This window comes from Thunnus albacares, chromosome 15, assembly GCF_914725855.1.
Source record: "Thunnus albacares chromosome 15, fThuAlb1.1, whole genome shotgun sequence".
NCBI lineage: Eukaryota > Metazoa > Chordata > Actinopteri > Scombriformes > Scombridae > Thunnus > Thunnus albacares.
The window spans coordinates 17483053-17508261 of NC_058120.1; the positions used below are offsets into that span (position 1 = coordinate 17483053).

The following is a 25209-nucleotide window of genomic DNA, read 5'->3' on the forward strand; positions in this document are numbered from 1 at the left end:
CACCAGTTCCCCGGTGAACCGCTGGGGGGAGCGGGAGAGTCGGACTGCCCGCTCCACGGCCCGCTCCCCTCCGTGCGTAAGATCCGGCCTGGGGGAGAGGGATGAATGTTAATTTCAAAGATGGCGGCGGAGGGAGGAGGGAAGGAGATGAACGAAATTAAAACTCAGTTCACCACTCGGGAAGGCGTCTACAAACTCCTCACTCACTCCGAATACAGCCGTCCGAACAGAGTGCCTTTCAACTCGCAGGGCTCCAACCCCGTCAAGGTCTCCTTCGTGAACGTCAACGACCAGTCGGGCAACGGCGACAGGATCTGTTTCAATGTGGGCCGTGAACTCTACTTCTACATCTACAAAGGCGTTAGAAAGGTAGCGAGCTAACGCGGCTAATGTCAACGGAAATTCGTGATACTACAAGCTAACATAAAGTACACCAATGCTGTGTGTGCTGCTGTTTTGAGGCGCTTGTTCGCTTTATTAAATAACTGTGGCAGCTGCTTTGACTTTGAAATAAGCAGACAGCTAAGTTAGCTTGGAGCTAGCCAACGCAACTGGCTAACGTTAGCGAGCCAGAAGCTACTCCCGAGGCCAGCGGCTAAATTCCGTCCCCCAGTCCGTCACTTTGTTTTAGTTTTGCTGAATGGTACGATTAGTGAGGTTGGGTAGCGATCACCAGGGTAAAATTGACGTATTGATCAGATGGAAGTTGTCAGTTGCTGTAACGGTAATAGTTTGTGATGACAGTGACAGCTCTACCTGTCGACGCCCTTTGACTGACAGGTGTCGACTGATCACAGTGTTGTCGGTTCACTGTACGGACAGATCGTTAATTAAAACTAGAAAGCTAACAGCTGCCGTCTTCTTTTTATGTAATGCCACTCTGCTCTTAGCTTGGGGATGTGTCTGGACAAAATCTACGACCTGGTCAAACTAAGTTTTGATAGTTGTAATACTAGCTGTTGATTAGTCATGTCAGTTTTATTTTTATAGCGCTTTTCATATACAATGGCAGTTCAATATGCATAAATCAGCATAAAAGCAATTGATCAACAGGATAAAATAGTTTAAAGCAAGGTTTAAAACTACAGAAATACAACAAATAACATGGGCACCAAATCAAGCACACACACATAACAATAATAATAATAATAATAATAATAATAATAATGATAATAATAATAATACTAATAGGAAGGAAAAAAAAGATAAAAAGTTGAAAAACAGTTGTCCAACCACAAACACTCAGGTTAGAAATTGGCTAGCCGCAAGCCTGAAAAAACAGAAAGGTTTTAAGTTTTCTTTTAAACATGGAAACAGTAGTGACTGATCTCTGGTCATCTGGTAGTTTGTTCCAGAGAGCAGGACTGAAAGCTCCCTCTGAAGACCTGGATCTTATTCTGGGTACAATTAGACGACAATTACCAGATGACCTGATGGGTCTGGTTGGACTGTAGTCAGTGAGCAGTTCAGTGAGATGCTGGGTAGCCAAACCGTTAAGTTCTTTATAGACCAATAGCAGCATTTTGAAGTTGATTCTGTGCTATGCTGTCAGAATAATGTCAATAAACATGTTAGAACTTATTTAGGTAAACCATCTAGGATATTTGTCTCAGTAGGTGCCATCACTGCACAGTATATTTTCATATTCTGCATATATGTTCTGCCACAAATAAATAATTTAATTCTTAAATAACTGATGGTACATTTTTCTTGAGAAACTAAAGGAGGAGAGTGGGTGGGGACCCTCTCGCTTCCTAATGCTGGTGTCATTGAGCAGTATCAGGACACGAGCTCAGCTGCATGCAACATTTTGAGTAATTATAACTCAGTAATATATATTTTGTCACTACATTTCGTGGTTTCAGCTAACAGCTGACTTCACATCACAGTTTGACATGAATCATCTGACTGCTAACTCGAAGCAGTCCTATTAATATACTCACTGAGACATGTGCATGTCATGCGTGTCATTCCAATGTACACCAGCTACAGACTTGCTACTGCCAGAAATTAGAGCAATTCTAGAGTTTAAATGTCTGTAGTAAAAGGACAAAAGATGAAGTTTTAAGAGATGATTTCTCTGAGGTTTTGTTGGAACAGGTACGTGGCTACAGGTTTAAAACAAAAATAGTAAGGCTGTCCTGTGCGTTAAAGCCAACTGTTTACACAAATCCAGCAGCTCAAGAGAGTTTATCACTCAAACATATATCAGTACATAAAAGTTTATCACTTAAAAGAATATCAGCCATCAAAACGGTGCTTAATACATGCATGCTGTAGCGAGGACTAAGACCTATAGTATGTTTTTGGAAAGTTTGACTGGACTCTTACACTATGTTTACATTTTGTCTATCTGAGGCATTAAGAGGAGACATTCAGTGACACATCTAACAGTAGTGGAGGAACTACTGAGTCATCATCTTACACTCAAAGAATTTTCCATTCCAACAGAAGTGTAAACTATAAATCATTAACAAATGGACCTTGTTATACTGGTTATCTACAGTATCTGCCCTGGGTGTCTTGTTCAGAGCAGAACATTACTGTTTTCCTTACACTAAAAACAAACATCATACAGTATGATGGTTAGCAACTGCCATTGTTTTAAAGTCTTTTATTACAAAGAAAAGGTACTCCTACACATGAGTTCTTCCTTGTTTTTTCCTCATTCCTCATTTCCTGACTGTCGGCTATATGATATTTTGGTAAAATGTGGCTTGCTAAAGGTCGTACACTATTCTTGCAAGGTCTGTTGTCATTACTTGTACACTTAGTTGCAAGACACTTGCCCAGCTTGAGGTTCTTATTCCTAATCAGATGAATTAATTAACCGTCCCTTCTGCTCCTCTAAATTCAGTGTTGATGTGTTTTGAGATGAAACGCAGGGAAAAACAATATAACTACACACACCACTCACATGATTTATTACTGACAATTTAATCAACTATAGCCTTTGTCAAGTGCAAAAACGTATTTAAATATGTAAAGGTCACTGCTCTCTTTGCAAATTCACTCACTTCATGTGTGTTAATGCTCTCTCTCTCTTCAGGCTGCTGACCTGAGCAAGCCTATAGACAAGCGCATCTACAAGGGAACGCAGCCCACCTGTCATGACTTCAACCACCTCACGGCTACAGCAGAGAGTGTGTCCTTGCTGGTGGGTTTCTCAGCAGGACAAGTACAGCTCATTGACCCAATCAAGAAGGAGACAAGCAAGCTCTTCAATGAGGAGGTAGGTCTCTGAAAGTTGGAGGGTAGATCACTGAGAGTTACTGTATGTGCGCTGTGTTTTTCACAAGTTTTACCTGCTGGCCAGTGGAGCAACATATGAAGAGGGAGCAGATTTTTCTTTTCACTGAAATTTTTACTAAAATGATTATTGTAGAACTTTTCAGACAGACATCTGTGTAGTTTTTTGTGCCATTGCAGAAGAAACAGTATTTATTTTTGTTGGATCCAATCCCACAGGCCTAAATGATACTATGGAGAGCTGTTAATTAATCTACAATTCACGACAGATTGCGTTGTATTAAAATTCTCCCTCATATGAGGTCTACAATACTATTTCACTATTTCTCTTAAACTGTAATGTGTTATTTTTATATGTATTCATGTAGTAAACTCTTCAACCTTCTTATGGAGAGGATTTATAACATGTGAATGAAAAAAAAAGTCTGTGTTCAAAGGATTTTCCATAGATTTTCTTTCTTTTTTTTGGTAATTTATGCTACTGTTTATGTTTTTTACGCTCAACCTGGAAATAGTCTTTGACCTATTTCCAAGTTACCCAAGATTTTAACAGATTGCAAGACTTTCAGTACATTCAGAATATCTTTTTCCTGCACTGACATTGTTTTCCTCCCCTCCCCTCCCTCCTCCCCGTTTGCCTCTCAAACCCCAACCTTCCTTCTCTCCTGCCAGAGACTAATAGACAAATCCAGAGTAACATGTGTGAAATGGGTGCCGGGCTCTGAGAGCCTGTTTCTGGTCTCTCATGCCAGTGGGAATATGTACCTGTACAATGTGGAGCATACTTGTGGCACCACAGCACCGCACTACCAGCTGCTCAAACAGGGAGAGAACTACTCTGTACACACTTGTAAGAGTAAATCTACAAGGAACCCCCTCCTTAAATGGACAGTAGGTGAGGGGGCTCTGAATGAGTTTGCCTTCTCTCCTGATGGGAAGTTCCTAGCCTGTGTAAGCCAAGACGGCTTCCTACGGGTGTTCAACTTCGATGCCGTTGAGCTTCATGGCACCATGAAGAGCTACTTCGGTGGCTTATTGTGCGTGTGCTGGAGCCCTGACGGAAAGTACATAGTTGCTGGTGGAGAGGACGATCTAGTGACTGTGTGGTCGTTCTTGGACTGCAGAGTCATAGCCCGAGGTCATGGGCACAAGTCATGGGTGAGTGTGGTGGCGTTTGACCACTACACTACCAGTGTGGAGGAGAGCGACCCAATGGAGTTCAGTGGCAGCGATGAGGACTTCCAGGATCAGATGATCCACTTTGGACGAGACCGGGCCAACAGTACGCAGTCCCGACTCTCCAAGCGCAACTCCACGGACAGCCGGCCTGTTAGCGTCACATACCGGTTTGGCTCAGTGGGCCAGGACACTCAGCTGTGCCTATGGGACCTCACTGAGGACATCCTTTTCCCCCATCTTCCACTCTCACGGACACGGACACATACTAACGTGATGAACGCTACCAGCCCCCCTGCGGGTGCTACAATAATCACTAACACCTCTAGTAACACTACTAATGGAAACAACAGTGGTGCCAATACTCCTGGCATTAACTCCCTCTCTACTACATTACCACGCTCCAACAGCCTACCCCATTCAGCCGGCACCACGACAACGGCAAACAATACCAACAAGGCTGGCAGCGGTGGCGGCATCGGCAGCGGTATTATGGACAGTTCCATCGCTACGGGTGTGAGTAAGTTCGCCACTCTGTCACTCCACGATCGGAAGGAGCGCCACCATGAGAAGGACCACAAACGCAACCACAGCATGGGTCACATCAGCAGCAAGAGCAGCGACAAGCTCAACCTGCTGACAAAAACCAAAACAGACCCTGCTAAGACTCTGGGCACTCTGCTGTGCCCACGCATGGAGGACGTGCCCCTCCTTGAGCCCCTCATCTGTAAAAAGATAGCACACGAGAGGCTCACTGTACTCATATTTTTAGAGGACTGTTTAGTGACTGCTTGTCAGGAGGGATTTATTTGCACATGGGCGAGGCCAGGCAAAGTGGTAAGTTCTTTTTAATGTAGGAAATGTGGGGAAATTTGAAGTTATGACATTATGTGTGTCAAATATTTAGCTGTCTGGAATCGGGTTGTAACTAAAGAAACACGACATAATCTGAAATTATACAATAAACTATTGACATTTGGAATAGCATTTTTAGCTTTTATAGTCAGATTGTCACTCTCTGCAGGCAGGCAAGACTTTGTTTAATGTACATCTGCTTTCCAGTGAAAGACCTATAATGCCTAAGTTTAAAATATAACCGATGCTATGAAAATATTACATTTTCTGGTTATATAATGCATTCTGATAAGGAGGATTTCATGTGTGGGGGAAAGGAGAAGTTAATCCATAATTAATTGTTGTCATTGGTTCATCACAATCATCCCACAATGCATAGCAACATAGCCAAGAAGTCATCTACATACACTTGAACATTTCAGCTTTTATGCAAAAGGCTCTGTATTTGCCCAAAGAATCTGCAGTTTCTCACATGCTTACAGCTTAATATGTACCCTTTTATACTTCCCTTTTGTCTGTGTGTTGAGCGAGTTTGCCGTAACGAGGCACACAATAGTCTGGATCTGGAACGTAACTGGCAGTCTGAAGGCTTGTTAGTGCAGTGAGATTGTTACTTTTAACCAGAGTCAGACAATAGCAGGGGCTTAGGGCAGCAATGCCCTTAAAAATGTCATCACATATCTCTGAAGTAAAAAAAAAAAATGCAAGAGCGCAAACAATGCCATGATATTGTGCGGTACCAATGCAGTCTGATGACTGTTTATACTTGTTAAATCATATATGGGACTCAGCCCTTTATGGGCCGCTGTGGGTGATTTCTGTGATTGTCTGACAAAAGTATTATTCTTATTGCTTTCTGTGTGAGAAAATGAAACGATTGAGATCCAGAAACTGGTACATTCAGCTTGGTTATTCAGCTTGAAGCAGTAGAAATAGTGGGCACCACACAGCCCCTGGTGGGTAGAAATTCTAATTATTACAAACCACTTAATACAAAAATTAGTCGAGTGGAAGATGCAGTAGTTGAGGTCAGTCTTCGGGAAGGTGCAATTAGTATTCAGTAATAGGAAACATCAAACAAACCTTATTTTATATGGTTAAGGATTGAGTGTTTCATAGCAGAACTGCAATAAAAATGCAGAACTGAAGCATTCCCTATAAAAAAGAAAAGCCAAAAATGCCCTCAAAGACCAGATCAAAAATTTTAAAGAACTAGAAAGTAATTCTTGTCTTTTAAAAGTGCCTTTGTCAAGCAAGAAAACCTCTCAAAGACGACGTTACACTTGGCATCCACTTTGACCACTGTGCACAAGCTTTTAATGAAATGCAGGGGACCGGGATATGAACAGAAGACGCTAGAGGCAAATTTTTTAATGAGCTCATTTGTTGCTTGATTTCTGCTACAGTATGTGAACTTTCCCAATGCAAATCTCCTTGTTTTCCTTTTTCCAGGGTTTATTGTCATCCCAAAACCAAGCCAGCTCTCCCAGTGGAACAGTAGTATAGCCACAATATTTCTGCTGCTAAAGAACCCTGCAACCCAGAGTCTGATGCTGCTCTTCACCCTGCAAGCATTGCAAGTTTTCCTTTTCTTTTTCTTTTTTTTTTTTTTTTTAATCCCTCCCCCCTCCCGATTTTGTTAATGGCTTTTCTGTTGTTTTCGTTTATCACTCACTTGACCTAGAGGAAGAATGAAGCAAGAAAAGGTGTGGTGTGGACTACTGTGCTAATGTATTGTTCTCTGGAGTTTTAACACATTTTAGATTTTTTTAAAAAAAAAATCTTTCTTTCATGTCAAATCTCATCAGACTGTTGTCCCCTCTGGAATTAAGGCTTGGCTTCGTTAGATGCAAACCAGACAATTGTGGCTTGAGATTAAAGGGATAGTTCGTTTGATTTTCATAATTTGCGTAGCCCTTTTTTTTTTTCTTTCTTTTTTTTTTTTTTTTTTTAAACTTGTGGTGTAGCCCGGTCTCGGCTCAGGGTTACTGACTAAAATATGAATTTTTGGGCGAACTATCCTTTTATGACCAAGTGCGTGAGCATCTGAAAATTTTGCATCCATCCACATTCACCCACCACTTCTGTCTTTTCTTGAGTAGAATCTCCCCATCAATGACTTTGCACTGATTTTTGTTAGTTATTTTGTTGTTTGTTTTTATAACTACTCTATTGGAACAAAAAAAAAAAGAGGGTTGAGGACTGCCTTGTTGCACTTGGCTTTAACATCCTCAGTCTTGAAATCTGAATCTATAAAGCTGGATGCTGCAATCATAGTCTTTTTAAAGAAAAAAAAAATGTTTGCACTTAAATTAGTTTATTAGAAGAAAATGGCTTTACATTTTTGGGTGTGCTCAGAACTCACAGATGGCTAATACAGTAGGTGAAGAAAAATGATAAAACTATTAAAACCTTTATCTATTGAGCATTTATTTTAATATTATTTCAGATTCAAATCTGCTCTGTATCATAATGTGTATATTGTAATTAATTGATTTGATGGGGGCCTAAGCAAACTTACCATTACTCCAGTGGAAGTTTTGTCATTGATAGTTATATTTCTAAAGCCTAAAGTATACATATTAATAATATTAAAATAATCTTGAATACACTGTTTTCTGTTCTTTTTTTTGTTCACCCACATGTGCTGTATTTACATAACAAAGCTGTGATGCAAAAGAAATTGCTTACCACTGTCAAAAAAGTGCCGCTGCAGCACGAAAAATGCTGTAAAGTATGGAAGTCTATGAAGCTCAGGAAGTCTCGGAGACAGCGGTTGAACCTCAAGAGTCTCCTCAACTTACTTCAGTCTCAAAAATATTTTGGAACTTCATATCCTCCAATTTTCCCTTTAAACGAATCTTAACATTAGCCACATGAAAGATTTTAGATGAGAATGAGTCTTTCCCATTTGACACGATTGCACTATTAACGTGCTTTTATTTTTGTGTGATAGCCAATCATTATTGATGCCATAAAGAGTTCAGTGACCCCTACACTAGACAGAAAGCTGGTGAGTGATAATGTTTACATTTCCCCACTTCATTATTCATTAAAATATATGATTTCCATCAATTTAACATTTTTGTGTTTACGCAGACTTTATGTAAGAGATTGAAGCTTTTGTAATACAGGTTAATGACGACGACATACAAGTGATACTTGACAACCTTTTTTTACTGATTATGCATCACAATAACCAACACAATAAAGTGCAGACTGAGTCACAGTCCCATGTTAATGAGCTCACAGCTCATGAATGAAATGGTACATGTTTTAAGCCTCAAGTGAGGGGCTATATGGTTACTTACTTGCCAAGCTACACTCTAAACATAGTAAAAAAATCAGATCAAAGACTTTTTAAAGGCCTAGGCGATAATTTCTGAGCACATAAAATACAGCTTTGTTCACGCACAGAATTGTTCTTGGTGGAAAATCATCTTTTATTATTGTCAACTGATCATAACTGCTATTATTTATCAACTTGGGAGTCGCATAAGTTTGTTTTTGTGTTCTGTTGCCCTGTTCAATTAATTCACAGTTGGATCATGGTATGTTTCCTTAAATTCTTTTCTCCAAAGGTAACGTGGCTCAGAAAGTGGAATAATTGTGAAGCACTCAATATGACTGTTTCTACTGTTTACATTTTATACAGGAAGACTATTGCCCTTCAAATCAGTTTGTCCCGAGGCGGATCATTAACAGTTACTGGAAAGAGACCATCACTAGTGAACGGTGCCTATAAAAAAGTATTCAGCTCTGCCCTTTTCATATTTTATTGCTTTACAACTTTGAATCACAGTGGATTTATTAAAGCAACTATGTGTAATATTTGAAAATGTCCAACTTCCTTTCCTTGGCCTTGTTTGGAGTCCTATTTTTCCCTTGCAGACTTTTCCCTCTATTTTACCGCTTTTATTTAATTTTGCTTGTATCCTATCCTGTAGCCAGATTGATATTTTTCTATAACCTCACTGGAAAATTGAAGTGTTCTTTTGTCTTAATAATGTAGTTTTTACCAGGAAATTGACAAACTGCTGAAGTTGTTGGAACCTCCACATCTCAGGTGTATTTAACCTAAAATTACTTGTAACACCCATAGACTAAATGTAAAGAAGTCACACTACAGGTACACACAGGCGATCTCATCACTCATATTAATGAAACTTATAAAAAAAATACTGGTGATAATCAAGGTTTATAATCATAGTACAGGGTGATGATTTTCTTATGTTGTTTGTGCTTAATTTAGAGTTTTGTTTTTTACTTTGACATATTAGTGTTTTTCTATTGTCAGTGTCAAAAGAGCTTACAAAATCATTTTTGATTCAAAGTTGTAAAATAAAACTAGAACAAGTCCAAGGGGTGTGGCAGCGTGGCTACTTTTTAAAGGAACTATTATTCTCCAGGAATCTGATCATGTTTGATCATTTAATTCACCTCCGGTAAACAGCTGTTCACTTGTCAGATTATTGCTTAGCTTTTGTAAAAGGCTCAGATTGAAAGTATATTTCTAAACAGTTGTAAACATATAACACCTGACTAGGTCAAGTAAAACTGCGGTCATGACTAAACTACACACTCTCAATTCGACGTAATGAGAGAGTTTAGCATTGTTTATGTAGAGATAACATTAAATTTCATTACATTACAATTAGGGTTAATCAGTTTGGTGTAGTAGTTGCAACTGGTGAGTGACAGGCTTTGCTGCAGTCTTTATTGCATTTTTTTTTTTCTTAAACATGTTTGTGTTGCTTTACAGATTTCAACATCAGGCCTGTCCAAACATTGTCCTCTCAACATACTGTATCTGTTCATCAGTACAGGTCAATCCTGTTTTAAGAGGCAATTTTTAATGAAACATTGAAGTGTTTTTTGGCTCTCAGTAGCCCCCATGTTTCCTATCCAGAGGTGGCATGTAGTAGGTCTTGAAAGCTGCACGGTGTGACTCATCCCTGGGCTGTGGAGAGAGGAAATGCAGCCTGAATGCCAAATCCAAGTCCTTAATGAAAGCACCACCAAAGCACTTGCTTGGCTATGGATATTAATTTAACAGTCCTCTTTTTTCCTTAATAAAACATAGTGATATTTAACATCTGTAACATCTGATATTTAAAACAAACCTTGTCGGCTGTGTTTTACTTATTTTCCGCAATAAACCTGACTTCTAGGAAGTCAAAATGACTGAATGGTTCAAAAATGTAAAAAAGCCTGATGTCTGTGTAGTGTTCCTGTGTTTACCTTGGCCAACCGTGACTGGCACTTTTTAGATGTGATGGCTGGCAGTGTGCCTTGGTGAGTGACAGTAAAAGCAGGCATAGAGGAAACTGGGAAGGAGATCTGTGGTCCTGGGACAATCATGTTGAGCTTGGGCAGCTCTGTTGGATAATGAGGGACGTTCCGTTTGATGAGGGGCTCTGCCACATGCTTCATGTTGTGCTGAAGAGGGAGAAAGTATCAGACAGTACAACTTGTTTTCATATTTCTTTGGACAACACTTCAGTTCACTTTCATGTTAGGTTAAATTTGAACGGTAAAAATTTGACTTACACTCATTAAAGGTGTTTGCCTTGTATGTCTCCCCCTCAGTTGTTTGCCAAGTCTAGTTGGTCGCCAGATGTGGTCTAAGGAGTTGTGTGTCCCACTTCTTTCTACTCCATCCATGATCCCAGAAAGCCTGTGAAGACCCTCGGCTTTCTTCTCTGCTAGCCTGGGAGAAAAAAAACAAGAACAAATAAGATTTTTATTATGAATTACAAAATACGATTGTCAAATAATTTTAAATCTTTGCACAGTCGTTTTAACCCCCTCTCATCTAATCAGATCATTTTCAGTTCTGGCTTGGTTACAAGGTCCCGTGTCACATACTATTTGTGTGGACAATGTCAGTTATCAATTAATTATTTTAAAAAAATCTTTATATTTAAATAGATGTAAGCAATTTACCTGCTCTCCCTAAAGTATGTGTGCCTCAGGGCTGTTTCTGCAGAGATGCGTTCATTGGGGTCATAGGCGAGCATTTGATAGAGCAGTGACAGTGCTGGGGCTGGGCAGTTAGGGATTAACCGTGAGATACCGCTGCCTTTCTTAGGAAGAAAGTTGAAATGCATCGCTCTAGATCTGCCAGACAATAAACACACAAGTCTTTTAGTACATAAAACTTGTGTATTCACAACTTACGAGTGCTGCGTCAACCTCTCCAGTCAACATATTTGAGAAGAAAAACCTACTGCTTGAATTTCTGGAGGAGACTTTGCTCTGGCGTCCCCAACACATCATGGATCTTGGCAACCTGGTCCAACTCATTGGTTCCAGGGAAGAGAGGATTCAAACTGAAACGCACAGGTATTAAATGATACATCTGCCACATCAAAGCTATTTACATGCCATTTGTTTATGCCTGTGGTGGAAGACAGGATCACTAAAATTACAAGGACAGAAAACTAAATGTAGACTAGTAATACTGTAAATATTCATGTAATTAAATAAAGCTCTGTGATACTACATGTCATAAGTTTTCCCAGTTCTGTCCCATAACTGAATGGTTGGCTTATATAGCTGTTTTGCCTTATCCCTGCAGAGGTACCTCATGATCTCAAAGAAGACACAGCCAGTGCTCCAGATGTCCATCTTTAAGCTATAATAGCCATCGGTGAGGAGGCACTCTGGGGCTCGGTACCAACGTGTGGAGATGTACTCTGTGTGCGGGGGCTTGGAGTACACACTGCGACATGAGCCAAAGTCTCCAAGCTTCAGAACATTTTGCTGCAAGTCAAACAAAAAAGTATAACAAAACTGTACGACCTAAAACTATGATTACCTTCTTGTAAAACAAATGAAAATGATGATGAATCTCACTTTGATGAGAATGTTTTCTGGCTTCACATCTCTGTGAAAGATCCCACACCTGTAAAAAAAAAAAAAAAAAAAAAAAAAAGGGGTAATCTCAACACACTTAATGTAGAATTTTTATTGTGCCATTTCATTTGGATTTCAGTATTTCCATAACTACCTGTGAATATGTGCAAGTGACTTGCACAGCTGGTACATGTAGTGCTTTACTGTATGGTCAGGAAGTGGCGTTTCTCTTCCTGCAAAGGATGAAGAACATCCATGATACACTTCTTAGAACATGACATTACGTGCACACATTTAAGGTCCAGTCTACCTTCATAATTGTTATTATATATTTGCATGCAGTCATACTTGCAGACTTACCTTGTATGAACTCATAGATGTTCATATCCATCAGCTCACAAATCAAAGACACAGTTCCGGTTTCTTTGTCACTAAAAAACATTAGATTGTAAATGGCATAAGATACTAGCTTAATGCGCTACATTAATTTTATATTAGACAATACTTCAGGACTCACAAAATCAGTTCATGTAGCTGGATGATATTTGCATGTGGACTGAGTCTCTTCATGGCCTGGACTTCCCGCAGGTTGTTGGCCTGCTCCAGACTTAACCACAGAGAACAGAGGACATTTGCACATGTAATCTGACAGGTGTATAGATGCAATATAGCTTATTGTTTAGTCATAATGCGCATTTGTTTACTTAATTTAAGATACTGTGTTATCAGGATGAGGGCCGATGGAACTAAGGATCTTGGCAAAAGATGTGCAATTCTATATTACAGCTTTATATGGAAATAATAATGTCACTACAATGTATGGACACATGCGGTAATAAGCGGATGCACAGATTTAAACCGCACAGTCAAAAGTAAAAACCAGTGCACTTGACAACTCACATTTCAAGCACTGACATCTATTGTTTCCTCATCACTACAAGGTCAAAGGCAGAGCTGACATCTAATAGGATACTTAAGGCAAGTGGGTGTCAAGCTGCTGACTCGAGTTTCAATGGTCCCTACATAACAGTGAGCTGTACTGTTGACAGACAGTTGACGCACAGGACAGCACTTTGTTACATATACCTGTTAATTGTCTGCTTCATCGTTTTACATGCGTAGAATTTCCCATCTTTCAGGCTCTGAGTTTTCAGAACCTCAGAAAATGTGCCCTCCCCGATTTTCTTGATTATTTTGTAGCCTACAACAAAAACAAGAAGAAAACAAAGACTGGTAAAAGGGAAATTGTGCATGCACATATTTCTATAATATTACTGAATATTGCTCAATTGTAATTTGCACAGGGCAACATCAAACAGACAAATCTGTGTAATCTGGAGAGAAATCAACTGCTCAATAGCTAGTGAAATGCTCTAACAACCTCTTTTGGAGACTAAAACACCCATGATGAATTTTATTGGGATTTTCTGACTCACATCTATTTTCACATTAATTCACAGATTCACTCCCACTCAATCAGAAAGTAATCTAATCTTCATCTTATCAAACATCTCACAAGCTTTTAACTATTTTTCCCATTTGGTTAACAAAAAAATTAACGTATCCTTTCAGTGTGAATTTGATTTATTAGTAAGTTAGTTATTTGAATGTAAGTTGTTTAGTTTTAACCTGTGCAAATAAATACAACTCAACCTCAAAATTGTTTTTGATGAATTTTCTGACAATCAACTTATCATTTCCCATAGTTTATACATGATGATAAACTCAAACATTGATAGTTTGAAGCAGAGCAGAATGGTGAATTTTCCCTTTATTACAATGTGACCCATTGACCAAATGTAGTCTTTTATTGCCATACATTCAAATTAACATAACATGTAGGAGAAAAACGGCTGTTAAACAGACACGTAAACTCAGGTTTGTCACACATTGTCTTTTCCCTGGTCAGTCACCATTTTTGTTAACAGTAACTAAAGTACTGGTTAAAACTAACAGTGCGAAAACAACTTACATTTTGACATAGGATAGGCGTTATAACGGTCAACTAAAAAATATGTGCTCAGTCATTTGCTGACGAGACACAATAAGGCCATAGAATAGCTAGCAAACATTAGCGTAAAATCTTCAGAGAGAAACCTTAAACGACCGTTTGTCATTCCTGTCATCACTCTGTTCAGCCAACTCACAACTTACAGTGCATTCCTTTGACTCGCCGCTTATATTATCCATAAGCTGCATATCTGGACACGGCATTACAATGTGAAGGTTGAAAGAGAGCCTTTTTTTCTCCGCATCGAGTTGATAAAAACCTCAAACACGTCTTTAAGGTGCTAGCCTAGCTCCGCTAGCGAGCCCTGTTAGCTGACCGTCGCCTTGGTAACGGAGCACGCCTTCGCCCTCCACTCTGACCTGTGGAGGGAACTGGAAACTCCTCCGCTGAAAATAGTCGGAATAAAAAGCAACAAACGCGGCAGAATATGACCTGCTATGCATGAAAAAAAATGCCATTCAAGCAGAATTATTCGCTGCAGGCCTAGATAACGGTATTTGACGCACAGCGAAATAATTTACCTCCTTACCTGTTTTCCAGAGGTGGCTGGTGACCGTTTGCTCGCATGTCTTTGCTTTATTAGGCTGCGGGATGTTGTTCTGCATGTCCGCAACATTCCCCCTGTTGTTCCAGTCGGTGTTAGGTGGTGTTTTACATGCATTTCGAAGGCTTGCCCTGTTTTTAACGTCAATAAGCCAATTTGAGTAGTGCATCATTAATGCACATTTAACACCAAAGAGCCTACCATGAGTTTAATGACATCAGTCCCTGCAAGAAGCTCACAGCAGCCAGTCCACTGCATTCATGTCATAGCACAGCGTTACCAGGCACCAATGCATCACACACACACGCACACACAATAATGCATTCTGTTCACTGACATTAGTGCGTGTGTAAAAAGGTGTGGACTCGCTTCTTTTTGCACTAGATCGGCTTCCGTAGGAATATGCCATTGTGCGCATGTTCAGGACATTCAGTAGTTCCCTGCATGTTTTCCTTGCTGATGTTGCACTAGAAATGTGAACGTTTGCGTTCATTGTTTACCTTTTCTATTTTCGCCAGCTGTTAAGCTGTTAAGTCACAATGAAAACAAGATTCACCACTGTGGATATCAGGGCAGTTATTGCCGAAATCAACGCCAAGTACGTGATATGTGCTTTTGTCCATGTTGCCGCTCACTAACTTAGCCTCTCCTCTGGCTCTGCTGGCCACCGTTTATGTGGATTTGTTTACAGATCATGCATTAATTTCTTCTGCCTTCTCCTTTCACAGCTACATCGGCATGAGAGTGAACAATGTATATGACATCGACAATAAGACGTACCTCATTCGGCTACAAAAGTAAGTGTGAAGTCTGAGTCAAAGTTAACGTGACGTTGAACTTTGACATTATAGCTTCATGACGCTTCACTTGAGCACAGTAACGTTATCATACTTAAGTTATGTTTTAATAGTGTTTGACAAGAAACGCACCCTTTATTAAAACTTATTCTTCCTTCTTCAATTGTGTGAAAGTATGTAGTTGTCCTGTATTATATTGCTGCAACTAGCGTTTATTTTCATTACAGATTAATCTGCAGATTATTTTCTCGATTAATCATTTTGTCTTTAAGATGTCAGAAAACAGTGCAAAATACCCGTTACAATTTCTTTTAAAGTCCAAGGTGATGTCTTCAGATGTCCTGTTTTGTCTGATCAACAGTCCAAAAAAAATGCTCAGTTTATGATCATGTATGACACATAAAAGTTTCAAATCCTCACATCTAAGAAGCTGCAACCAGCACATGTTTGGCATTTTTACTTAAAAGATTACTTAAACAGTGATTTGATTATTAAAATAGTTACTAATTCAAAATTATACGTACATTTTTGTCCTATCATGCAAATGTATTTAAAGGACGGGTTGACAGTTTTTCAAATCTGTCTTAAAACAATAGTCAGGTGCCCAAGTGAACACTGAAATAGGTTTTTCTTGCTGTAATCATTCCTCCTGGTTATACTGCCTGGTAGAAGATGCCTTCATAATGTATTTACAATGTAAATCTTGGGGGCCAAAATCCACAGTCAAAAATGTATTTCAAAGTTTATCTGAATCTTATATGAAGCTTCAGTTGTCCAAACAAGTCAAATCAAGTAGTTATCTTTCAACATTACAGTCTTTTTAGTGCCAAAGTTCCTCTTTTTATTACTATCAACTCAACAGGGAAACACTGCCCGAGGAAACACAAAGAGGGAATTTTATGCTAAAAAGACTGTAAATGTGGCAGATATTCACTTGATGTGACTAAATCAGACTGCTGAAGCCTCATATAAGCTTCAGATAAACTTTAAAATGCATTTTTGCACTAAATGACTGCGTGGACACACTGTGGATTTTGGACCCCATCACTTACATTGAAAGCACATTTAAAAGGGGATCTTTTAATAGCCAGTATGAGCAGAAGGAATGATTACAGCAAGGAAAACCTATTTCAATGTTCATTTGGGCACCTGACTGTTTAAGACAGACTTGAAAAACTGTGAACCTATCTGTTAAGTATCAGGTAAACATACTCATTATGCAGAAAAGGGGCCCCTGTCAGTGTCACTTATTACTAATAATCTAAGATGCATTCAAGAGAATTTTAACACATCTACAGATATAAATTTGGATGGTGGGTAGTTAAATCTATAACAATACATCATATATTATTTAAACTGGTCATATGTATTGTATGTAAAATTTGAATCTGCAAAGTAACAACTAACAATAACTATCAGATAAATGTACTAAAGTGAAAAAGTGAAATATTTTCCTGTGAAATGTAGTGAGACAGAAGTACAAAGTAGCATGAAAGGGAAGTACAGAACACGAGTAAATGTACTTGAGAGTGTAACTGAGTCTTGTTCTCCTGTTTTAGGCCTGACAACAAAGCTGTTCTCCTGATTGAATCTGGAACCCGGATTCACTCCACAGACTTCGAATGGCCAAAGAATATGATGCCTTCAGGCTTTGCAATGAAGGTAAGAACGTCTTGCTGTTTAGCTTGTATTGATGAGGACTGTCCAACTTTGTTATTGATCATTTATTTTAGTATTTCAGTCATATTGTAGGTTTTTTTTAAAGTGTGATGTTAGTCATATTTCACTGAAAATTCCTTATAAAACATTGATAATTTGACACAATTTTTTTCCATCCCCAAACAGATGGATATGTGTGTGTGCTTTCTTCTTTCTATTGTTTTTAATGAATCCCTCATCAGATCTGTATTTGTGTATTTTTCAATTTGTTGTGATGAAGCTGAATATTTAAAGTGCCTTTTATCATAGTGTCGAAAACACCTGAAGACACGACGGCTGACCCAGGTTAAGCAGCTCGGGATGGACAGGATTGTTGACATCCAGTTCGGCTCTGACGAGGCTGCCTACCACTTGATTGTCGAACTATATGACAGGGTGAGAAGACATTGTTGCATGTGTATATCGAACCCACACATGACAGCCATTCTGTTGTCTAAGTTCCGAACCGTGACATTTACGTGTGCCGTGTGGGGTCTGTGTATTTGTTGGTCTGTCTATATCCATCTTCAGGGTAACGTCATTCTTGCAGACTATGAGTACACCATTCTGAATCTGCTGCGGTTTCGTACAGCGGAGGCAGAAGATGTCAAGATTGCTGTGAGAGAGCGGTACCCTGTGGAGAGTGCCCGACCCCCAGAACCTCTCATCAGTTTAGAGCGGTAAACACATCTCAATGTTGAGCTTTCGGACCACCAAATGGACACCATTTAGAACCCAAATAATGTATATCATTACTATATCTTTTTTTATGTAGACTCACTGAAATCATTAGCAAAGCACCAAATGGAGAGCAAGTGAAAAGAGTCCTGAATCCTCATCTTCGTAAGTAGTCTGGCAACAGATATTTATGAGTTTGTCATTATTTTAAATGTCTTTTAACTTCCATTGAACAGCCTGAGTCATGTTTTGTGTCCTTTCCCAACACTCCACAGCCTATGGAGCCACTCTGATAGAACATAGTTTGATAGAAGCAGGACTGCCAGGCTCTGTCAAGGTTGACAGCCAAGTTGATGCTGCCCAAGGTATAGTAGAGCTAGTTTGAGTTAAGATTGTTACCATATAGTTATTTGCTGTGAAATTATTTTAAAAAATATTCACAGATTTTCTGTAAATCCGTAATAATCACTGTATTTGATCTGGCCACATTTTCAGTTGCACCGAAAATCCTGGAAGCTCTGCAGATGGCAGAAACATACATGGAGAAAACGGAGAATTTTAGCGGCAAAGTAAGAGATTTATTTATTTTGAGCCTTTTTGTTTAGGGATCTGGGTGTTTTGGGATCCTGTTTTAAATTTGTTACATTCACAAATTTTGCTTTGTCCAATTAAAGGGTTACATCATTCAAAAGAGTGAGAAGAAACCAAGCTTAATCCCTGGGAAACCCAATGAGGAACTGCTGACGTATGTCCTGTTTTATTTAACACACAGTTTGTGACACAGCAGAATACTTAACATACTATTCTTCAGCTGTTTTATTTTATATTATGGTTATGTCAATTAATTTATGATGATGATGTCACTTTACAGTTATGATGAATTCCATCCATTCCTCTTTGCCCAGCATGCCAAGAGCCCCTATTTGGAGTTTGATAGTTTTGATAAGGTAAATACTGAAATCACTGCTTATTTTGGTGCCTTGTTTGAGATAGATCTCAGATATTTTTCCAATTACGATGTAATTTTTTTTTTCCACTTAGGCTGTAGATGAGTTCTTTTCCAAGATAGAGAGTCAAAGAATCGACATGAAAGCCTTGCAGCAGGAGAAGCAAGCTCTGAAGAAGTTGGAAAATGTTAAGAAGGACCATGAGCAGAGGCTGGAGGCCTTGCACCAAGTACAGGTCCGCAAGGCTGGCAACTTAAATCCATTAGATACTGCAGATGATGGCTTCTGCTCTCCCATATGTATAAATCTGTGACTCATTCATGTTGTAGATAAGAATTAACTGAAATTTGCAAACACATGTTGCAGGAGGTGGACAGAGTAAAGGGCGAACTGGTGGAGATGAACTTGCCTGTGGTAGAGAGGGCGTTGCAGGTGGTTCGCAGTGCACTGGCCAACCAGGTGGACTGGACTGAGATCGGCATTATCGTCAAAGAAGCACAAGCTGCTGGAGACCCTGTGGCCTGCGCCATCAAGGAGCTGAAGCTGCAGACCAACCACATCACAATGCTTTTAAAGTAAGACCATCACCGATACAGAAGTACAGCAGACAATTCTGCTCATCGTTACCACCAAATTCCAGTTGTATGTGTGTGTGACTTTTTTTCTATCTAGGAATCCGTATATTTCTGAGGAAGACCAGGAAGAAGAGGAGAAAAAAGAGGTGACTGAGGAGAAGGGGAAGAAAAACAAAAATAAAGACAAAGGACAGAACAAGAAGCTGCAAGGAAACAAACCCATGTTGGTGGATGTGGATCTCAGCCTGTCAGCCTATGCCAATGCCAAAAAGTAGGTATAGATGCCTTTACACACAGAACTGAGCAAAATGTGTGGAGAGTGACAAGTGTTGTTTTAACTGTTACTGTCTGTTATTTAAGGTACTATGACTGCAAACGCAGTGCTGAAAAGAAGGAACAGAAAACCATTGAAGCAGCGGGTAAGGTAAGAAATCAGTTTTATTCTACTGTCAGGTTGAAGACATGTAATGAAAAGAGCTGATAACTTTGTCCGTATGTAAACTCAGAATTTACTGTTGTTTAAAGGCTGTTGTGATTATTTATTGTATCTTTGGAACATTGATTATGTACCCTATAGCCACTGGTTAATGACACAAGATAGCTTTCCAGTTAAATGTTCCTCTGTTTTCATCTCTTTCAAGGCTATGAAATCTGCGGAGAAGAAAACACAGCAAACACTGAAAGAAGTCCAGACAGTGATGACCATTCAGAAGGCCAGAAAAGTCTACTGGTAAGACGCATTTATACATATGTTCAGACTTTCCGGTATGTGTATTCGTACTTGACAGGCAGTGAAATGAGCATTTTACCCTGTCTACCATCTCTCCTCTTTCGGCAGGTTTGAGAAGTTCCTGTGGTTCATCAGCTCCGAGAATTACCTCGTCATCGCAGGAAGGGATCAGCAACAGAACGAGATGATCGTCAAGCGCTACCTCCGGGCCGGTAACAGATAAACGTCCACACACCTTTTTTTTTTTTAAATACCTTCAAATCTGAGCTGGTTCATCTCATCATGTGTACCTTGTTTTTGTACTTTGTCAGGCGATATCTATGTTCACGCTGACCTCCATGGAGCGACTAGTTGTGTCATCAAAAATCCCTCAGGTAATCCCTCAATGGGTCAACTTTGTCATCTCAGTTTATGATGATACTTAATATTACGTTTTATAATCATTTTGCTCTTCTCCATCTCTCCATCCTGTTGCTCCAGGTGATCCCATCCCTCCTCGTACCCTGACAGAAGCTGGCACTATGGCCGTGTGCTACAGTGCTGCTTGGGATGCCAAGATCATCACCAGTGCCTGGTGGGTCCATCATCATCAGGTGAGTCAAGAATATTAAGCTAGTTTGTCATGTTTATTATTTTTTTGCTTGAATAGTGATTAGTGATTGTATTTCATAGGAAGAATTCTCCATTTTATTCTCTCTCTTTTAAATTTTCTGATAGTTTAATTTTCAGATATTACCCACTCACATTTGTCCATAGATTGTCATTAGAGTGCGGGGAAAATAAAGTACAGAGAAATAATTAAAATGTGAAATTGATTTATATCGTTATTTATTTACTTAGCTGCATTAAATCTGTTGCTTTTGTTCAGGTGTCTAAGACAGCTCCCACTGGAGAGTACTTGACCACTGGAAGTTTCATGATCAGAGGTATGACATGTGAGAATTTAAAGAGTTTTGTAAGGCACCAAAACAAAAAATACAAGAAGTGTGCAACCGGTAACAGAGCTACACTATGAGGATGTCTAACAGACAACATAACATTTGATCTATTTCTCCTCAGGAAAGAAAAACTTTCTGCCACCTTCTTACTTGATTATGGGCTTTGGCTTCCTCTTCAAGGTAAACCGTCAATAACTGTGTGTGTGTGTGTGTGTGTGTGTGCGCGCACTTGTCATCAGTAATGCACCCTCTAACAGTAGTTTCATGCTGTCCTCTGTGCAGGTAGATGAGCAGAGCGTGTTCCGGCACAGGGGGGAGCGAAAAGTGAAGACAGTGGAGGAAGACATGGAGGAGGTCACATCTGGAACCTCTGAGCTGTTAGAGGAGGAAGAGGAGCTGATAGGTAGCACGCACGGAAATACTGACTTGGTACATGTACTTACATGGTACTGTCTGCAGGTGTGACGGTTTCTGTTGCATTAGCAGGTGATGACAGCAGTAATGAAGATGAGGAAAGAGCGAGAGGAGATGAAGAGAACAAGGAGATGGAAAAGAAGATAAAAAATGAGGACAACGCTGTTCCTGAGGAGCCTGCTGCAGACGTAGGGAGGAAGCTGTCAGAGCAGAGCAACATGGAGGAGGAGGAGGAGGAGGAAGGAGAGGAGGGTGGAGAGGAAGACAGCGACAAGGAAAAGGAGATGAAGAATGAAGAGAGTGAAGAATTCAGCTTTCCAGATACTACCATCTCCCTCTCTCATTTACAGCCCAAGAGGTGATAGTACCACTGCTACACAACGAAACAAACACTTTAGGGATGGAAAGGCATTTTCCAGCTTTCTACAAGCCTGAATGATACTTAAATTAACTTGTATCTACTTATTTCTAGGAGTTCACAGAACCCTGGATTCAAAAGGGAAGAGACCACTCAGGTAAATTACCATCTTTGGCCACATGCAGTGTAGCAATTTCATCCAAGTAAAGTCATAAAGGTTCTTAACACTTCATTATAATAAACTCATGAATTTTCCTCAGACTGAGGCAGACTCACAGGGGAAGAAACACATGACTGCCAAGCAGAGACGGTGAGTGACATTTGGTTGGTTTGAGTGAAAAAAGGAGGAAATATTTTCTGACTTAACAAGTAGATGATAAGTTCTATTTTTTATGTAACCCTTATAAGGAGTTCAGAGTGGCCCAAGTGCAAATCTTCAGTTGTCTTTTGTCTTTGCCACTAGAGAGATGAAGAAGAAGCAGAAACAGGAAGGTTGTGACATTGAAGAGAAGACAGAGATCACATCCACTGGATCAGCAGTCAATCAGGGATCCAAAGGTGGAGGAGGCCCATCCCAGCAGCCACTGAAGAGAGGTCAAAAGGTAAGACAGAAGTTTGAAGATAACATTTTCTATTCTTTGTTGTGCTTAGACCAAATCTAAAACATTATTAAAACCTTTTATCAGCCCACATCATTGGTCTGTCATTTAGTCAATTCACCACTTTGGTCCAGACTAAAATATTTCAACAGTTATTAGATGAATTGCCATGAAATTTTGTACAAACATTCATGGTTCCCAGGATATTTATCTGGTGACTTTAGTCAACCCCTGACTTTTCCTCTAGCAGCACCATGAGGTTGACATTTGTTGTTTTGAGTGTCTCGACAGCTACTGGATGGGCTGCCATGAAATTTGGTACATACATTCATGCGCCCCTCAGGATGAATTGTAATAACTTAGCTAATCTCTTAAGTTTTCATCGAGCACCGCCATCAAGTGATAAACGTCTCTAATACTTTTGTTTCTTACCAATTACCTGCAAAATGACCAACATTTCCATCTGTAGGTCAAATTTAGTGCTCATTAGCCCATGTTAGCATGCCAACATGCTAAATTAAGATTTGTTTACATTTAGCTCAAAGCCGTTAGCATGGTGGTCGCCTATTAAAAAACCCAGAATAAAACATTCTAAAATGAACTAAGGATTAAGAGGCACCAGTACAAGTAACAATTATAAAAAGCACCAGGAAAAATTGGGTTTTCCATCATCTGCAGCTAAAATGCTCAAATGTTACAATCACCAAAATCACTGTATATGAAATTCTGTAACAAAATGTATGAATTAAGCAATACAGGAGTGGAATCATATCCAGAATGAAGTTAAGAGGTTTTTTTAAAGAATAAGCAATTGTGTTACATGTCATAATGAATTTATTACATGGATAAACCTTGAACCTCAGCTGATAATTTCCATCTGTGCTGTTGACGTGTGTGTGTGTCCTTCTCCTGTCATCACAACAGAACAAGTTGAAGAAAATCAAAGAGAAATACAAAGACCAGGATGAAGAGGACAGAGAGCTGAGGATGCAGCTGCTCGGGGTGAGGATGATTAAAAGACTGTGATATTTCCATGACGCCATCTACCAAAATTATTAGTGTTGTCTCAGTTCCTTGACACTGACACAAGAAATAACATTGTAAGTGCTCTTCTTCTTAGTCAGCCGGTTTAACTAAGGAAGAGAAGGATAAGGGGAAGAAAGGAAAGAAGGGGAAAGGAAAAGAGGAGCACGTCAGGAAACCGGTCTCTCAAAAACCACCTCCGAAACCTCGTAACGTGGAGACAAAGAAACCAGAGCAGACAGAAGGAGGAGAGGTTGAGGAGGGGGGTCCTGCCGAACAAGAGGATAAGGTAGACATACTGACTCTTCCTGATCTCACCAGATATTCATTTTTACTGGCATTTGGTGCTCAACATTAATTCCACAACTGTTTTTAAAAATAAACCTGTGCTCTTTTTCAGGAGGATGACGTGGACCAGGACAACCCCGGAGCAGAGGTGGGTTCTTAAAGTGGAAAAAAAGTTGTATTAAGAACAAAATCATTATTTACTCCTTGATATAGTCTTCAATAACATGTCATTTGTTTTAACTCACCAGTATGTTTACTACTCCATTAGTATTACTTTGTTTTCACTTTGTGTTGTCTCAGGAAGCAGAGAATCTGCTCACCTCTCTGACAGGCCAACCTCATGTTGAAGACGTGCTGATGTTTGCTGTTCCAGTCTGTGCTCCTTACACGGCCCTCACCAATTTCAAGTATGTGCATCACAACAATTCACTCTTTATGCAAAAGAAACAAGAGTGAGTTCATGGGTTGATGAGTAATATGTTTACCCACAGACACAAGGTGAAACTGACACCAGGCACTCAAAAGAAAGGAAAAGGTAAGAATAGTGATCTGTTGTTAAAATGCATAAACCCTCTATATTGTTTTTACAGTGTGTTTACTTTTACAATGGATAGTTATGTTTTTTTTTTTTGTTCCTGCTAGCTGCACGCACTGCAGTTTTCAGCTTTTTGAAAGCCAAGGAGGCATCAACTAGAGAAAAGGACTTGTTCCGCAGTGTCAAGGTAAAGAATTTAATTGCCTTTTGGTTATCTGTTGACTCTAAGCTCTATTTACAGTGAGAAATTATTAATTAGTCAATCAACAGAATTAATCTACAATTTAACAGACAATTAATGTGCAATTTCATGATTATTTAATAATTTATCAAGGAAAAATGTCCAACATTGACTCAAATTTTCAGTTTCATGATTGTAAATTTAGTATCATTGGAGTTGGACTGTTGATGGGAAAAAAAAAGCACTTCTAAGAAGTTGCATGGGCATTTTACACAATTTTCTGATGTTATAATCTCAGCAAATATTTTATTGATTGTAAAAATAATCTACAGATTAATCTGTAATTGAAAAACGTTATTATTTGCAGTTCCAATCATATGTTAGTTGTCTCTCTTGGTATCAGAACTATGGCCCCTCTAACGTCATCCTGTGTTGCAGGATACGGACCTATCCAGAAACATCCCAGGCAAAGTTAAAGTGTCTGCTCCAAACCTGCTCGCTGCCAAGAAGAAATGAGAGATGGGTGCATACACGCCTGGCAGGAAGTGTGAAATTAAGTATCGACACAGAACTGCACAGTGTGATTCAGTTCAGTGGGACAATACAGACTTCATCTATATTCCAAACATGAGGGTTAACATCTGATCATCTGTATAAAAAAAAGCCCTTGTTTGGATACCAATTGTATTTGTTGACCAAAAATCTGTTTGAAATGAAAACCATGTAAATTAACAACCCCGAATAATGGAACACAA

The 25209-nt window shown here is 39.4% G+C and overlaps 3 protein-coding genes across 7 annotated transcripts; 2 read left to right on the top strand and 1 right to left on the bottom strand.

Moving 5' to 3' along the window:
* Nucleotides 1-7891, top strand: wdr20a (WD repeat domain 20a). Of its 2 annotated transcripts, XM_044375746.1 has the most exons (4): nt 1-369; nt 3050-3232; nt 3922-5262; nt 6733-7891. In XM_044375746.1, the coding sequence occupies exons 1-4, from the start codon at nt 106-108 to the stop codon at nt 6784-6786; spliced, it is 1842 nt and encodes a 613-aa protein (XP_044231681.1). In that variant the 5' UTR covers nt 1-105; the 3' UTR covers nt 6787-7891. The 2 variants fall into 2 exon arrangements, with proteins under 2 accessions (XP_044231681.1, XP_044231682.1); XM_044375747.1 differs by lacking the exon at nt 3922-5262.
* Nucleotides 7055-14962, bottom strand: LOC122998764 (MAPK/MAK/MRK overlapping kinase-like). Of its 2 annotated transcripts, none has more exons than XM_044375748.1 (12): nt 14679-14962; nt 13225-13339; nt 12656-12745; nt 12499-12569; nt 12293-12371; nt 12139-12187; nt 11867-12045; nt 11511-11612; nt 11227-11400; nt 10831-10990; nt 10522-10719; nt 7055-10240 (listed from the first exon to the last, which is right to left on the bottom strand). In XM_044375748.1, exons 1-12 carry the CDS (start codon nt 14863-14865, stop codon nt 10163-10165), a joined length of 1482 nt encoding a protein of 493 aa, XP_044231683.1. In that variant the 5' UTR covers nt 14866-14962; the 3' UTR covers nt 7055-10162. The 2 variants fall into 2 exon arrangements, with proteins under 2 accessions (XP_044231683.1, XP_044231684.1); XM_044375749.1 differs by lacking the exon at nt 14679-14962 and adding an exon at nt 14293-14446.
* Nucleotides 14542-25206, top strand: LOC122998762 (nuclear export mediator factor NEMF-like). Of its 3 annotated transcripts, none has more exons than XM_044375745.1 (32): nt 14542-14642; nt 15422-15490; nt 17050-17152; nt 17459-17584; nt 17720-17868; nt 17964-18031; nt 18142-18231; nt 18362-18435; nt 18541-18611; nt 18738-18813; nt 18908-19048; nt 19180-19388; nt 19486-19659; nt 19749-19812; nt 20030-20118; nt 20227-20330; nt 20430-20492; nt 20599-20711; nt 20987-21044; nt 21178-21236; nt 21339-21459; nt 21540-21828; nt 21943-21985; nt 22089-22138; nt 22292-22430; nt 23352-23429; nt 23548-23739; nt 23851-23886; nt 24039-24145; nt 24230-24273; nt 24381-24460; nt 24893-25206. In XM_044375745.1, the coding sequence occupies exons 2-32, from the start codon at nt 15432-15434 to the stop codon at nt 24968-24970; spliced, it is 3147 nt and encodes a 1048-aa protein (XP_044231680.1). In that variant the 5' UTR covers nt 14542-14642; nt 15422-15431; the 3' UTR covers nt 24971-25206. The 3 variants fall into 3 exon arrangements, with proteins under 3 accessions (XP_044231680.1, XP_044231677.1, XP_044231679.1); XM_044375742.1 differs by lacking the exon at nt 14542-14642 and adding an exon at nt 15112-15291; XM_044375744.1 differs by lacking the exon at nt 14542-14642 and adding an exon at nt 15112-15291 and having other exon boundaries at nt 21543-21828.
* Nucleotides 25207-25209: the final 3 nt, after the last annotated feature.